The 13,855-nt window shown below is 39.6% G+C and overlaps 1 protein-coding gene across 5 annotated transcripts in view; it reads left to right on the top strand.

The window, feature by feature from the left end:
- Positions 1-13,855, top strand: part of USP22 (ubiquitin specific peptidase 22) — a 90,302-nt gene that overhangs the window by 62,037 nt on the left and 14,410 nt on the right. For all 5 annotated transcript variants that reach the window (XM_068207184.1, XM_068207185.1, XM_068207183.1 and 2 more), the window contains 2 exons: positions 3,332-3,501; positions 10,126-10,273. In XM_068207184.1, coding sequence (XP_068063285.1) covers positions 3,332-3,501; positions 10,126-10,273 — 318 coding nt within the window. The remainder of the gene's footprint in view (positions 1-3,331; positions 3,502-10,125; positions 10,274-13,855) is intronic.

A 13,855-nucleotide genomic window follows, 5' to 3' on the forward strand; every position in this document is an offset into this window, starting at 1 on the left:
TTGGAAAAACAGAATCCATTCCTGGAAGAAGATGGAAGAATTGAAGCTGACAAAGGTAAGCCAGCCAGAACCCAGTCTTGAGACCAAATGTACAAAGAATTTCCCAGATGGGTTTCCCTGTGCTCAAGGCACTGCAAAAGTAGATTTCTTGCCATTGCTTATGCCCTGCCTGCCCAGCTTTTGGCAGAATGAGAGTAGTGTTTGTATTCCATGCATGATGATTAAAGGATATTTCCTTCTTTTGTGATTATACCGTACATGACAATTTTGTCTTCTCAGCAGCATTAATTTATTCCAATATTTACAATTGTATCAGCATGGTTCAGAGCTAAAACTTCTTTCATATGAAATACATTTACCACAACAACACACATGCATGTGTAGAAAATACTAAGTATCTCACAGGTTGCCCTTGCTCATTTCAGAACAATTCATAAGAAGCAGAAATAAAGACAATGCTATGAAGCACAGCAGAATTTTGCAAAGTACCAGAGCTTTATTATTAGTCAGGGTTGGAGCCTGCTGACAATCCTTAGACTGTGACACTGTGTTCTGATTAGAGCCTGGTGGAGACCACTGTTGGTGCTCTAGCACAAATGGACTACTGCATGTGAGGTTTTGGCACATTATTTTTCTGTTAATTTATGACCCACATGTTGCAATGCTTGACTGTTCCAGCAAAACCTTGCCAGGCTTTATTAAAGGGGAGGGAGTAGGTGTGGCAAGCACAAATCTTTTACATTCTCAATATGTTATTGACCAGAGTGCTGTACAGGCTTTAATTTTTAGCTGTTTTTCTTTCCAACAAAACTCACTATTCCCCATAAAAGTTAAGCACAAGAGGATGTGTTGTTCTGAGTTCTGTCAGCTCTTTAGTTTACCTACATCAAATGCTGATGTTTTCCAGTGTGCTGCAATTACTTATGCAGTGCCTGAGCTGCAGTTACTCATACCTGTTTCATTTCAAACAGCAGTTTAAGAGACTGTACAGCAGCTGCAGTCATTGCTCCCACAAGGATAAGACTGATATGTGCTGTTTTCCTTTTTCCCTTTTCAACTGAGTAAGTTCTCATGTTTTGCTACAAATCACCATTTTCTGATTTTTATTGGGGTTTGGAGTATTCACATTTCAGCCTTTTCTGTTTTGCAGGTTGCTTCGTCTTGGTTCATTCAAGTGATGTCCCAGCACATGAATTGCTCCATTTAGATCCATGAAAAACTGACAGCAAAGACCAAGCAAGCAAAGTAAACCAAGAGCATTCTGAGTTTGATGCCTGTAACTGTCTCCTGGTGGCAGCTTTAAGGAAGATTTGATTCTTGTGGTCACAGGGAATGACGGTCCAGCCACAGGCATGTAATAAATGATGCTTAATAAATGATTCCAAAAAGCTGCCTTTATGTGTTTGCTTTGTGACTGCTCTATTAGACACCAAAAAGTGCTAGGGGGAATCTCTAGATTTACTACTGGTTTTCCTCTACTTTTCTGTGCTGAACAGGCTGGCTTTGAAATCTGGTGCTAACCAGAGGGAGAAATAGGGAGAGAATCTTCTGCTTCTCAAAATGCATGTCAGGGAGCCTTCCAGCTTCCTGTGAGCACAGCCTGTGATTTAAATAAATCCAGTAAATTTTAAATCCAGAAAACAAGGGGAGAGGTAAGCAAGAGGCACCAAAATGTTTCTCCACTTGCACAGCACGAACCTCCTCCTGTTGTGACATTGTTTGCAGAGACACAGACTGGGAATTGAAATAGGATTGTGGACCAAGCTGAAGCATCACACAGTATTTCAAGCTGCTCCAACAAATTAACTATTTAACACTCTGCTAATGTTGTGCACACACTTATTGCCTCCCAGCATGAAAATCAAGCAAATAATTGCAACAAGCTTCTGCCCAGTAGAAGCCAGTGTAATGTAATGAGAAACTGTGCTGTGAGTAAACAGAAGGAACAGGAAGCTGTTGGAGCAGGTCGATGTTGCTTTAGATACAGGATGAAAGATTCAGGAGTGCTCTGTGTCCGTGCCATCAGCTCCGGGTGCAGTTTCCAGCTGCTGTGGTGGCTGTGCTCCGTGGTAACATAGCAACTGGACCACACCCCCTCGTGCTGCAGGATGCTAAAGAGCCCTTGGAGCACTATCTGCTGTACTGCACGGGAACTGCACCACTTCTAATTACCACAGCACTGCCAGCTGAGAGGCTTTTTCATCCCATGGAATGACAAGGAAATTCCTCGTTCTGTGTCTAGTAATCCTGTTGTGTTTTCTTTCAATGTTTCTGTAGTAATCCTGTTTTTATTGCAGAAGAGGACTATGTTGGTATTAAATCAATACCAGAGTTGTATCTATCGGTGCATTTTATCTCATTTCAAAGTAAGTTGTTGATTAAAAATAAGCATTCTTGGCCACCTGATGCTCTTCTTGTTTAGTGCTCCTGTATGGTGGTATTATGTTAATATTTTGGAAGAATACTCAAGGATTTGAGCATGTTTTTCTTCTCACTTAGACCTTGCAAATGACTGAAAAGCTTTCCCCACTCCTAACCTCTCTTCTGTTGTGCAACAAAAGAGCTTTCCTTTAAGCATCTTGGTTTCCAAGCACAAGGAATCGTCTCTGGGCATTACTGAACTTTGACTTAAGGTGTGATGAATCCTCTTATGCCAAGTTGAATTTTTGATGTATGCTGTAGATTAATGTTTAATTTACCTAAAATGAGTGTGGAATTAGTGTTGTTCAGAGCTCTTTTTTAAAGTTGTCCTGTTCAGATCTTGGGTTTAAAATCTCTGAAGTCTGCATTGGATGCCATAGCCTGACTTGGTTTGTCAGGGCTGTTTCCTTTGCTGCCTGTCTTAGAAAGGTGATGATTATAACAGTACAAAAACCTTGTTCTGGCTTCATGACCTGCATGGGGGAAAGCTTTTTAAACAATCTGAAAACTTAATCACTGATTTCTTCAAATGTATTGGTTTCTCACTGTATTGACTTAGCAGTTGTTGTCATTTCACTTTGGTATCAGTCTTAGGGAGGGACATGTTTTGGTGACATGTGGCACAGCAGCCATTGCAAAATAATGGTATTGGTGTTGCTGAACTTTTAGGTTTCCTTGTTTCTTAGAATTTAAGAAATCCTAGTGTAGTTCAGAAAGCTTCTGCAGCTTCTTGTGACTTGAGTACAAAAATACCAATAGCCTCCCTAAACCAGTGTAAAACTGTACTTGGAGCTGTGCATGTAATACCGTAAATTCCTGGCAATATTGTGAAAACTATATAAAAATGCAAATCTACCTTTTTTTAACTTGATAATGCTTATGCATCCCCTCCCCCTTTCTGTCTTTATAGGTCTACGAGGGCTAATCAATCTTGGGAACACATGTTTTATGAACTGTATTGTCCAGGCACTTACCCACACTCCACTGCTGCGAGATTTCTTCCTCTCCGACAGGCACAAATGTGAAATGCAAAGCCCCAGCTCATGTCTGGTCTGTGAAATGTCTACGCTCTTTCAGGAGGTGAGTGCTCTTTGCCACAAAGCATCACCTTGCCACAGATGCTGTTTCTTACCCCAAAAGGAATTGTGTTCTATTTGCAAATATGCAAGTCGTGTTTCCTCTCAAAATGTAGTAAAACAAAGCAGTAAAGATTGAGACCTCACTGTCAAAAATACCCAGCTGCTGAAAGGGAATCTAATGGCTTTTAAGTCCTATTGTGAAGTCACCCTTGTTTAGGCAAAGCTGGTACTAGAAATAATTACAGTGCTGCCTGTTCTTCTGAGACTGAGCTGGGAATCCTTGGTCTTAAAGCTGAATGTGTGCTTTAATTAAAGGTGCAAGTTGTAACTGGAAAATATGTCACGAGCTCTTCAGGTGATAATGGGAGTGAGAATAAAGCAGCAGTATACATCCTTGTGGTTTAAGGTACTGCACTATGTAGGTCTGTATGAATATTTTAAAGATCTCAGTTTAGTGCTTGTTCACCAGCAGAAATGTCTTTTCTGTCATCTCTTATGTGCAAACCCAATAAGGGCCAGGAAGGAGGATAAAGAGAAGTGAATGTGTTGCTAGAGTTTGTGTCTTCCCTGTACAAGCTGCACTTCTTTCCCTTTCTCACTCAGGAATCTGGCTTTGCAGTGTGTCTTTTCTGTAGGTCTGGTTCATGCTGTGTGAGACGAGCACAGGCTTTTCCTTAATAAATAGTCCAAGAGCTTTATTATATGTCTTTATTCCACATCAGTATTGTAAGGACTGTGGGTGGACATGGGCTCCTAGTTTTAAGATGTCTTTCAAAACAAACCAAATTCTGTGCCTTTCCCTCAGTGGTAGATCTGCTTTCTTGGTAAGTAAAATAAAACCAACCAAAAAACCAGAAGGAGCTGTAGTGTACATGCTGACATGGAGCATTTAAAATTTCTGAAGATGTCTGTACACAGAGCAGGTTTTCTGTGGATGTGCTGTCATGGAAGTTCATTCTGACAGGGACCAACTTAAAATAGCTTTATCTTGTGATTTTCAATTTGATTTTACTCCTGTGCCTTTTTCACCACAGACGATTCTTTTTGCTCACTGCAGGGGAGTTAAACATATATAGAAGAAGGTAAACCCCCCTTAGTTGTTCCAGTACAAGCTTGTTTTCTGCTCATACTCAAGACTTCTGAGGATTTGCAACATTTCATGCTGCTTATCAATCATCAGCTGTATGTTACATTTCTTATTTTTTGTTCTATTTTTCAATTGTTCCTCAGTCTGTCAGGAAAGGAGGTAAAAACAAAAGGCAGGCAGACCAATAGGTAGCAGCTGTAGGATTATTGAAACCAGATGTGCAGTTAAGTGGGGAAATACCACAATGCGTAGATGAAAAAATCAGTCATGGTATAGAAATACCAGTTTCTGTAGACTATTAATACAGAAACTTCTTTGCTTATTTAAAAATAAGGAACTATAATATTCTTGATATCCTGTCATCAGATAGTGATATAAAAGTCTCAACACTGATGAACATCACCACACTCTATTTACACATGTGTTTTTTAAAAATCCCTTGGGACAGGGGAAATGAGTGTTACATTACAGATTGAGAGGCTGCAGGAAAGATCAAGACTCTCTAGGTAATGATTTTTGTTTCCATTTTTGTGTGTGGAGCCCTGTTGTTGGCTCAGGATGCTTTTTGCTCTACTGTGAGCATGGAACAAAGAACAAAATGGGGCTTAAATGCAGCACTTGTGTTATTGTGTTAGTTTCAGTTGTAATCAAGTTTAATTTCATACACAACTTTGGGAAGCTCAGCCTTCATTTTAAAATCAAAATTCATGCCTACACTTGCATTAGTTCTATTAATTAAATGTTCTGCAACATGAGGGTGTATGGATGAGGGAACAGCCATATCTGTGACACCAGAATGTGCAGACAGCAATAGTCCCTGTCCTTATTTCACATTAAATACTTCAGCCATGTGCTGTGGGAGGACACAGAAAGTGACTCACCCTCCTTGAAGTAAAACTGGAGCTTAATCCTCCTAAGCAAAGCTGTTGGGTCTGTAACCAACTTGGTATATTTTAACTCACAAGCAGTAAATACCTTGTTGTGCTTATGGCTCTGTCAGCGCCCATTCTACAGTTCTGTTCCCAGTGAGTTTTAATTTCTTTGCATTCAGAATTAAAACAAAAATCTTACAATTTTTGGAGCAGATTGGTGGTTACGTTTCACGTCCCAGCTCTCTGCAGTGGTTGTAATGAAAATTCTGTCACTGCCTTTGCAGAGCTGAGGTCTGAGCAAAGGAAGGCAAACCAGGAGATCTCAGTGCTATGGTTAAGGATTCCTTTGTAATTGAATTACCAGGGAATCTTCGATTCAGGTTCTGTCTTGTTTCTACATAGCTTTCCCACTGAGATTAACTGGTGTGGTTATCCCAGTGCATCTTACCCAGGGACAAACAATCAGGGCAAGGGTTAATTTCATCTCCCCTCCACCCTTCTCTTCTGAAGGTGTGATCTTAGGCAAATGGAATGCCAGGGGATCTGGTGAGTGCCTGAGTGGGAGCTCTCCAGGAGAAAAAGAGAGACTGTTTTGAACATTGAATAGAACTTCCTATATATAAATAACCAAGTTTTGCTCTTTTGCCTCTTAAACAGAACTTACCCATCCCACTTTATTTATTTTTTTGTTTAAAATCGTGTAGTTATATATAGGTTGAATGGTTTCTCTGTGATAAATAGGAAGCTACACAGTTCTTCCACCTTGAAGTAGGTTGGTGGTGAGTAATGACTATCAGATGGTTCTCAGGACTGAGGTGCTTTTTTCCTGGTAGCTTTTCTGGCAGACACACCAAGCATTGAGATCTGTTTGTTTTAAAAATACCTAACTGCATCAATTAACATTCTCCTTTGTGCTACATGAAACCCATTTCTCAATAGAATCATGGCATGACTTACACTGCATAAGAAAAGGAATGGAGAGGATTTGGGAGTAACAGATAGTGGTGAAGCTGGACAGGGGGAAGATAGAACACACAGAAATCCATTCATTGATCCTTTTGGCTGAAAAGCTTGGTGCACTCCTTTTTACCTACTGGTGTTTGTGTTGTAGTTTTGCTTCACCAATGAAAATGAATTTCAGGATGGTCCACACCCTGAGGTTTATCTAAATCCTTTCCAGAATGACCACTCAGGAGGTAGGATTAGAAGATCTGTGTCTCATGTGCTCTGTGACTGGAATAGTAGGAATGGGAGTAGAGCAGAATGCGGTGCATCCACTCAGAGGTGGAAGGAACAAACCCTTCCTTTTTCCCATCATTACTCATCCCTGTGAGCCTAGCACAGTGCACAGCACGGGAAGAGTTGAGAAGTGAGGACCAAGAGGGAAAAGGAGGAGATGATTTATGGCTTTGATATCTGAAGATGTTACTGCTGCAGTGACTTACGTATAAAATAAATTACAACAAAGGTACTGGACGGGAGAAAAATGTAGTTAAGGCTCTTCACATAGAGAGAAGCCTTGCAATTTGTCATGGAAAATAGAGTTTGTGCTGATTTAGTAAAATTCAGTACTTTTCCGTGAAAGAAGTGAAGAACATGCAGAGTTCATGCAAGCAAAATGTATTTTATGATTCTTTGAACCATTGTTCTTTGGGAAGCCTCCAGAAGGTGTTCTCTTGCACGTGTTCCATGTGTTGTCCAGTCCTTTCATCCATTGTAAATTGCCAGAAAATTTAAAGTCTGTACTGAGAACCAATATCCAAGAGGAGTTTTTGAATCCTCAAATTGGACTTGAATCTGGTACAGGATTTCTGCCTATAAACTCGTAATTACAAAGCTCAGAGACTGTTTAGCGGATACATGTGCAGGATAAATCAAATTTATCTGTTTATTCACATAATTGAAAAACTTCTGTGCATGTTTTTGGCAGGAGGAGGAGAAAGAAGTACAGATGTGTACGGTGGGGTCTTGTTTTGTTTTAAAACCTCACTGTTGTCTGTATATTTGTGGTAACAATAATGCAAATTATAACGCTTATAGTCCTCTAAATCCTCCATAGATTCTTTCTAGAATGCAGCAGCAAGTGTTTTAAGTGGAAAAACAAAATTAGTTTTACTTGGGCTGTGTGTAAGAATGGAGGCTTTGAATCCTGGTTGGTTTGTTCCTTTCTCCCCCTCTCCCTTTTTTTTTTCCTGGAATAGCAATTAAGCAGTGTATTACCCAGCACTTTGAAATTGCTCAAACTAGTTCTCTCCAATATAAACAACTGATACTGCTGAATAGAAAACAAATTTAAACACAAAAAAACCCCTTAAATTATGTTTGGAACAGTTGTTTAACAGTTGTATTTTAAAGGTGATTTGCAAATACATCATTGTTTATATTTGCACACTTCAGTGAAAAGGTTGGAATAAAACTTTGCATGGACTCTTTTCCTTTTTGTGGACTGGAACAGCTCTGATAGGCTGCTTTTCCCAGCAGCAAGGAAATGACAGAGATGGGATAGATGTTTTATACATTCCAGTTAAAATACTGTTATTGAATGTGTTCAGATTCTTTATTTTTTTTAATATTTATCCGAGCAGTGAAGCTTTTCCCCCCATCCCACATTCTTACCAGGCAGATTTCTAGATTTTTGTGTGATAATAGTTAATAATTTGATAAAGCTTCATGTCAGATCCTTCTCATCCTACTGAGGCAGCAGAGAATGTAAAATCTGCTGGCAGGTCTTGTGTCTGCAGTGGAGTAATTACATGGAGTGCTGGTGGTTAAAATGACCAGAGAGCTCTGGGACTAATTGTAAGGAGTGACAGAACAGGGAAGTTTTATTGCTGCAGTTCCCTGAATTATGTTGAGCAGCAGCTGCATCAGCAGATTTCAATTACCACACTCCTGCTCCAGTCTCTCAGTGTCATCCTCGTTGGCATCAGAGTTAACTATTGATCTTTGTATTTATAGGAGCATTTTGTGGTGTTTGGCTGCAGAAGTGCAGCTTCTTGTTTGGGAAAAGTGGAGCTTGTACGGAAGAAATTTCTGAGGGAGGAAATGCACTAAAATCATGTAGAAAACCCTACCAATATGAGGACTAGATGAAGATTGTGCTGCCTTTTGCCAACCTGTCCCTTAAAATACAGTGTTTTCTCTCAGCAGCTTTGTAGCACAGTGCCTGTGCTTGGACTTGCATAAAATGCTCAGAGACTGTGCAGGGAGAAACTCAGGGCTGGGGAAGGAAGCTCACTTTTCCAATAAGGATGAGAATGATAGACTGCTGGGGCTTTAAATCTTGTTTTTTTTGTTCTATGTATTTGCCACTTACTGTCTTCTGTTTGGGAAGAGTAACTGAAAAGAAACCACCATGGATTTGATAGGATCTTGGGAAAACATAATTGTGGTCTTGCAGGCAGCATTTACTGGCAGATACCTTTGCTGAAGGTGAGGGAAGGCAAAATGACTCACAAATGTTCACTTATTGAAAATAAAATGTTTCTCTGACAAGGGAATAAACTCTCCTGGGCCTTTCCTGACTCCTGCAGGGACACCATGAGCATCACTGCTTTACTTTTGGAACTGGTACCACTGTGCAGGGATAAAGGAAGGGCTGAACCTCAGCCAAGGGAAATAACAGACCCTTAGCATGGGTGTTTTTTTGGCACATTTTTTTGGGGGGGTGGGTTGGTTTGGGGGGTTTTTTGTTTGTTTGGGTTTTTTCAAGTGGGACCTGGCTGGTTTTTAATTTAAAAAGGTTTCTTTGGGCAGTGTCCTCCTGCCCTATGCTGATTTCCCTCCCCAGCTGTGTCGCCCCCCCAGCAGCAGCAGTATTTCACATCAGGCTGTGCTGACTGAATAATTCATCTGTGCACTCTCTAATATGCTTCTGGCAAAATCACCTGGGGCAGTTTTAGTCACTCTGGAGCCAGCTCATCAGATTTTGACTGAAGCAGATGCAGGAGCTGGTCTAGCACCAGATTCCCAGGCAGGGGACACCCTGCTGGAGCGGGGATGGCAGCTGGCTTTGGGGATCACTTGACTGAATGGGGACCTTCAGTTCTGCTAACAGCTGGCTCAATAAAATTGTTTTTAAAGCCTTTTACGTTGAAAGGCCAGTACTGGCATGAGGCTGCTGCCCTGCTTAGAAATTTTTTCCATAAAACTGGAGTGTGCACAGCATTTGGATGCAGAGTTGTCGTGGGTCAGGGATTGGCTGACAGTCAGCATCTTATCTTCTCATCTTGAGTGTTACTTCTGGTATGGGGGGGGCATTTCATTCACATAATTTGTGAATGAAATTGCTGATCCTTTTCAAGTGCAGGAATTTTTTTCCTTTATTTCCTCCCCAGGCTATTTTAATAAAAGCCAGTGGTATCAGTAAGCAAACTGTGAGTGATGTTTGTGTCTGTCTCCCCCACTCCCTGCACCCCCACGTTTTTCAGGCTAATCCATCACAAAGTGCTGGAATTTCAGGGGAGAAAACTGAGCTGCTCAGTTCTGGGATCACTCCTCCAGTAGTGTGTGACAAAAGCTGTCTCTTTCCTTTATTATTAAGGCCATCAGAATTAAACGGTTTAAATTGATTTGACTAATTACGCTCATTTGACTTTTTAATAATGCAATGCACCGAGGCTATGTCAGCTGTTAACAATCATGTCCTTCTCTTTGCTTTGAGCAGTTTTACTCTGGGCACCGATCTCCTCACATTCCATATAGGTTATTGCACCTGGTATGGACTCACGCACGGCATTTAGCAGGGTACGAGCAGCAAGATGCACACGAGTTCCTCATTGCTGCATTAGATGTGCTACACAGACACTGCAAAGGTAAGGCTTGTCCTGAGGCTCCAGTCAACACGGATTATTGCATCAAAAGGAGGTAGAACCATCTCTTCTTAAACCAAGTCTAGTGCAGCACTCTTAGCAAATGCCTTTAAAAATGTTCAGTAGACTTAAAATATTTAGAAATAAATAAACCATTCTTACTGTCAAAAAGTAGCAAGAGTTAGAAGCAGACAAGCCTGTACATTGGTTTGAATCACCATCATGATGTTCTCTTATTGGTTGTGAGTCACTGTCTTTTCTTTTAAATTGCCATTTAAATTCTATTTATACTTTAAGTAGTTAGATCTCTTACTCATTGTGTCATGGGACTCATGAAAATAACATGGGGGAGAGGTTATGTCTTAATACTTAATATTATTATTCTGCTTAAATATGATTCTACTGTATTTCTGAGGCCAAATTGCTTACAGAAATGTGAATAAGAAAGAGCAATGGGTGGCTATGGTATCTTGTTTTATTAGTCTGTATAGAACAATACATAATTGTACAATAAAAATATTCAGTGTCATGCTTTTTGATATAAAGTATCTAAGTCTTGATTTTGTAATATCATATGAAATTCTGTATTTTCTGTTTGTTAGCTGAACTCAAACTGAACTGAAAATTTCCCAATCTGCCAGTGTTTGCTCTAGCTTGATTCACTTACTGCAGCAGCAAAATTTTTACTATTCCTCCAAGGGAAAAGTAGTAGGGTTGATAGTAAGAGAACAAACAAAAAGTCCTTGGTTATCAAAAAGATTTAAGCTCAACTTTGCTCAGATGCTCTTAGGAAAAGCACTTAGGGTTTAGTTTTTTGGCTTATCAGAGGACTGTCAAAGGGAAGGCTGCTGCTGCTTCTCTGAACCATTGTGAATCTTGTTTTTATCTCTGAGGTAGCCCTGCATGGCAGTAGATGGGCTTGTTCACATCCATAATTGGTGCCTCCAAATGAATCTTCTCCAAAAAAAGTATTGCCAAGGACAGGAGTACACAGAGCAGTTCCTTTGTAGTTATTATGTCTGTCATATGACAGCCACTAACTGGATTTCAATAATCCAAATTAAACTGGCGTGGAAGTCCAGTAAGGAACAAAATCTACCCAAATATTGACTTCTTAACACTGAATAAATTCAGCTGCAAACAGAAGCACTTCTTTTTCATGTTAAATTTCTGAACCACTGATCTAACAAATCTTGAAGTTTTTTACATCATCTCTGATATAAGATAATGCTCATATTTCTTCTACACATCATCATTAATTAATGAAGTAGTATTTGTGTCTCAGAATTGTAAAGAGAAAAACTTGTAACAGTAAAGGTCCCTGAGCTCTTCTCAAACTGATAAAGAATCTGAAAAGACTTTGGAAAAAAAATGTGGTTTGACTTTAAATGAAGAATCTCTCTGACATATCTTCCTTGACATCTCTGCAGCCAGGTCTTCAAACTTCTGTTTTTGAAGAAATAGAGAGGCTTTTATTAAATCATAGTAAATAATCCATACCACATCAAGGTAATTTAAAAGAAGTGGTTGAGCAGTTGTGTGGGAACCAAACAAGTTAATCTAAACCAGAATTTCAAGTATAGTCATGCAAAACCACATTTGGAATGAACTAGTTTTCAGTGTAATGAGAAAGTTTTCCCACTTGTGTATCCACACAGACACACTTGCATGTGAAGTGTGCAGATGTAAAAATATTATTACTAATAGTGAGAATATGTCCTACAGCTACAACAAGCAAATAATACCTCCCCTGCCAATATTAAATATTTATTTTAATGAACAAAGAAAGCTTTTAAAGCTTCCAGTCAATAGTAATGAAGTTTTACAATTAAGACACCGAGAAATAAAATAAAGTCTTGGGGGAAATTTTGCTCCAGTTTTTGGACATTATTCATGATCAGCAAGGCTTCAAGCACCAAAGTAAATGAAAGTGTCCCTTTTGTATAAATGTCCAGTGATGTTTGTCTGGCTGCCATTAGTCATTTATGCCTTTTCCAATCTGTGTACTCAGCTGTCTTAATGCAAGGAAGTGTCTTAATGCAGGTGAAGACAAAGCTGTGAATATTTGTTGTTGATTTGTCACTGCCTAAATTAAGAAAAATACATGATTTTGATGTCCATGTAAAGATAAATTTTGTAATCCTACAACTGCCCTGAGATGATTATGTGAGCAGGCTGGCCCAGGCAATTTTGTTTTGATTTGGTTGGTGTTTTAAATGCTGGTTGAATCTATACTTTGCTTTAGTGGCATCTGTGGAGTTTTGGAAGGCCAGGATACCTGTCTGATCTCCGTGTAAATCCTGTCTGAGGGGTGACAGATGTGCTGGCACTGTTGGGTTGAGCTGTGGCATCTGGGCAGGGCATATCCTAAACCCTCAATAGGGCTCCTCTGTGCTGCTGGAGTAATGGAAAAAAATTCTCTATAAAAAGGGGTTGAGTGTGTCTTGCCTGTGCATCACTTTTTCATTTCAACAGCTGGAGGCAGGTGATCTAACTGGAAAGTAGTATTTTGGTGGAAGAAATAGTGTAAATAATTTGTATTTCTGTGCAGGCTGTAAAGCATTAAGTCAGCTTTTAGTCGACATGACAGACGCATCTTTATCCCCAGTGCTCTGGGATAAATTCAGGGCTCTAACTCTGCAAACTTCCACACCAGTGAGGTTCCAATCATGCAGACACCTTTTCGTTTCCCACCTTTGTCTCAGACATCTTCAAGCTTGGGGAAACTTAGACCAGAATTACTGTTCTCTTAAAAGAATCAAGACTGCAAGTCAAAAATTACTGTTCTGTCCAGTGGCATCGCTGGCTGCGGAGGTTTCTGCAGGAGCAACAGCACTCAAGTGGCAGAGATGGGCACTGGTACACAAAGGTTCAAAAAGCAAGATAAAAAAATAGAAGTCATCTGTGTTTTTATCCCAAACTTTATTCAGTAGTTTTAAAAAAGGGAGAGTAGTACTTTAAAGCTGATTATTCCTCATTTATTTGGATTTCTTGAAGCATTTTGCATTCATCTTTAGCAAGGAGTGCTGCAAAACAAATTTGAAGCCAGAAAAATAGTGGTGTACTGAGATTTGGGAGGAAAGCACTGCCCTGCTCTGTGAATTCTGTATGATATTCTTAGGAATTGATAGAGCATATGCTTGTGAAACATGTCATCTGCTCTGATCCATATAGATTTGTGTGTACACTGCTTTGTCAGAAATAACAAGTACTTGTTCAGAACACCAGGGACCAAAGCAAAGCAGAAATATTAACATTAATGTCTTGTTTTGATAAAAACCCCTTTTAAAATCTGACAATTCTTGACTTCTCTTTTCTCATTTAAAATACAAAGTGGAAGATTGAGGCAAAACCTGTATTTTTATATCAAAACCAAAAGCAATCTTTAAAAGTTGTGTATTTTTAAGCTGTTTTTACTGTTGCTGTGTATTATTTACCTGTAGTGGTATATTAAATGCCTAATTTGAACACAGATTAACGTGCTTAGTTATTTCACAGGCACGGTAGTAACCTGTGTGGGGTTTTTTGAGAGTTGCATTTAATTTGAGTCTAAACTCCTCAACTCAATTTTCAGCCATTCTCATA

This window comes from Anomalospiza imberbis, chromosome 16 (genome assembly GCF_031753505.1).
Source record: "Anomalospiza imberbis isolate Cuckoo-Finch-1a 21T00152 chromosome 16, ASM3175350v1, whole genome shotgun sequence".
Taxonomy (NCBI): domain Eukaryota; kingdom Metazoa; phylum Chordata; class Aves; order Passeriformes; family Viduidae; genus Anomalospiza; species Anomalospiza imberbis.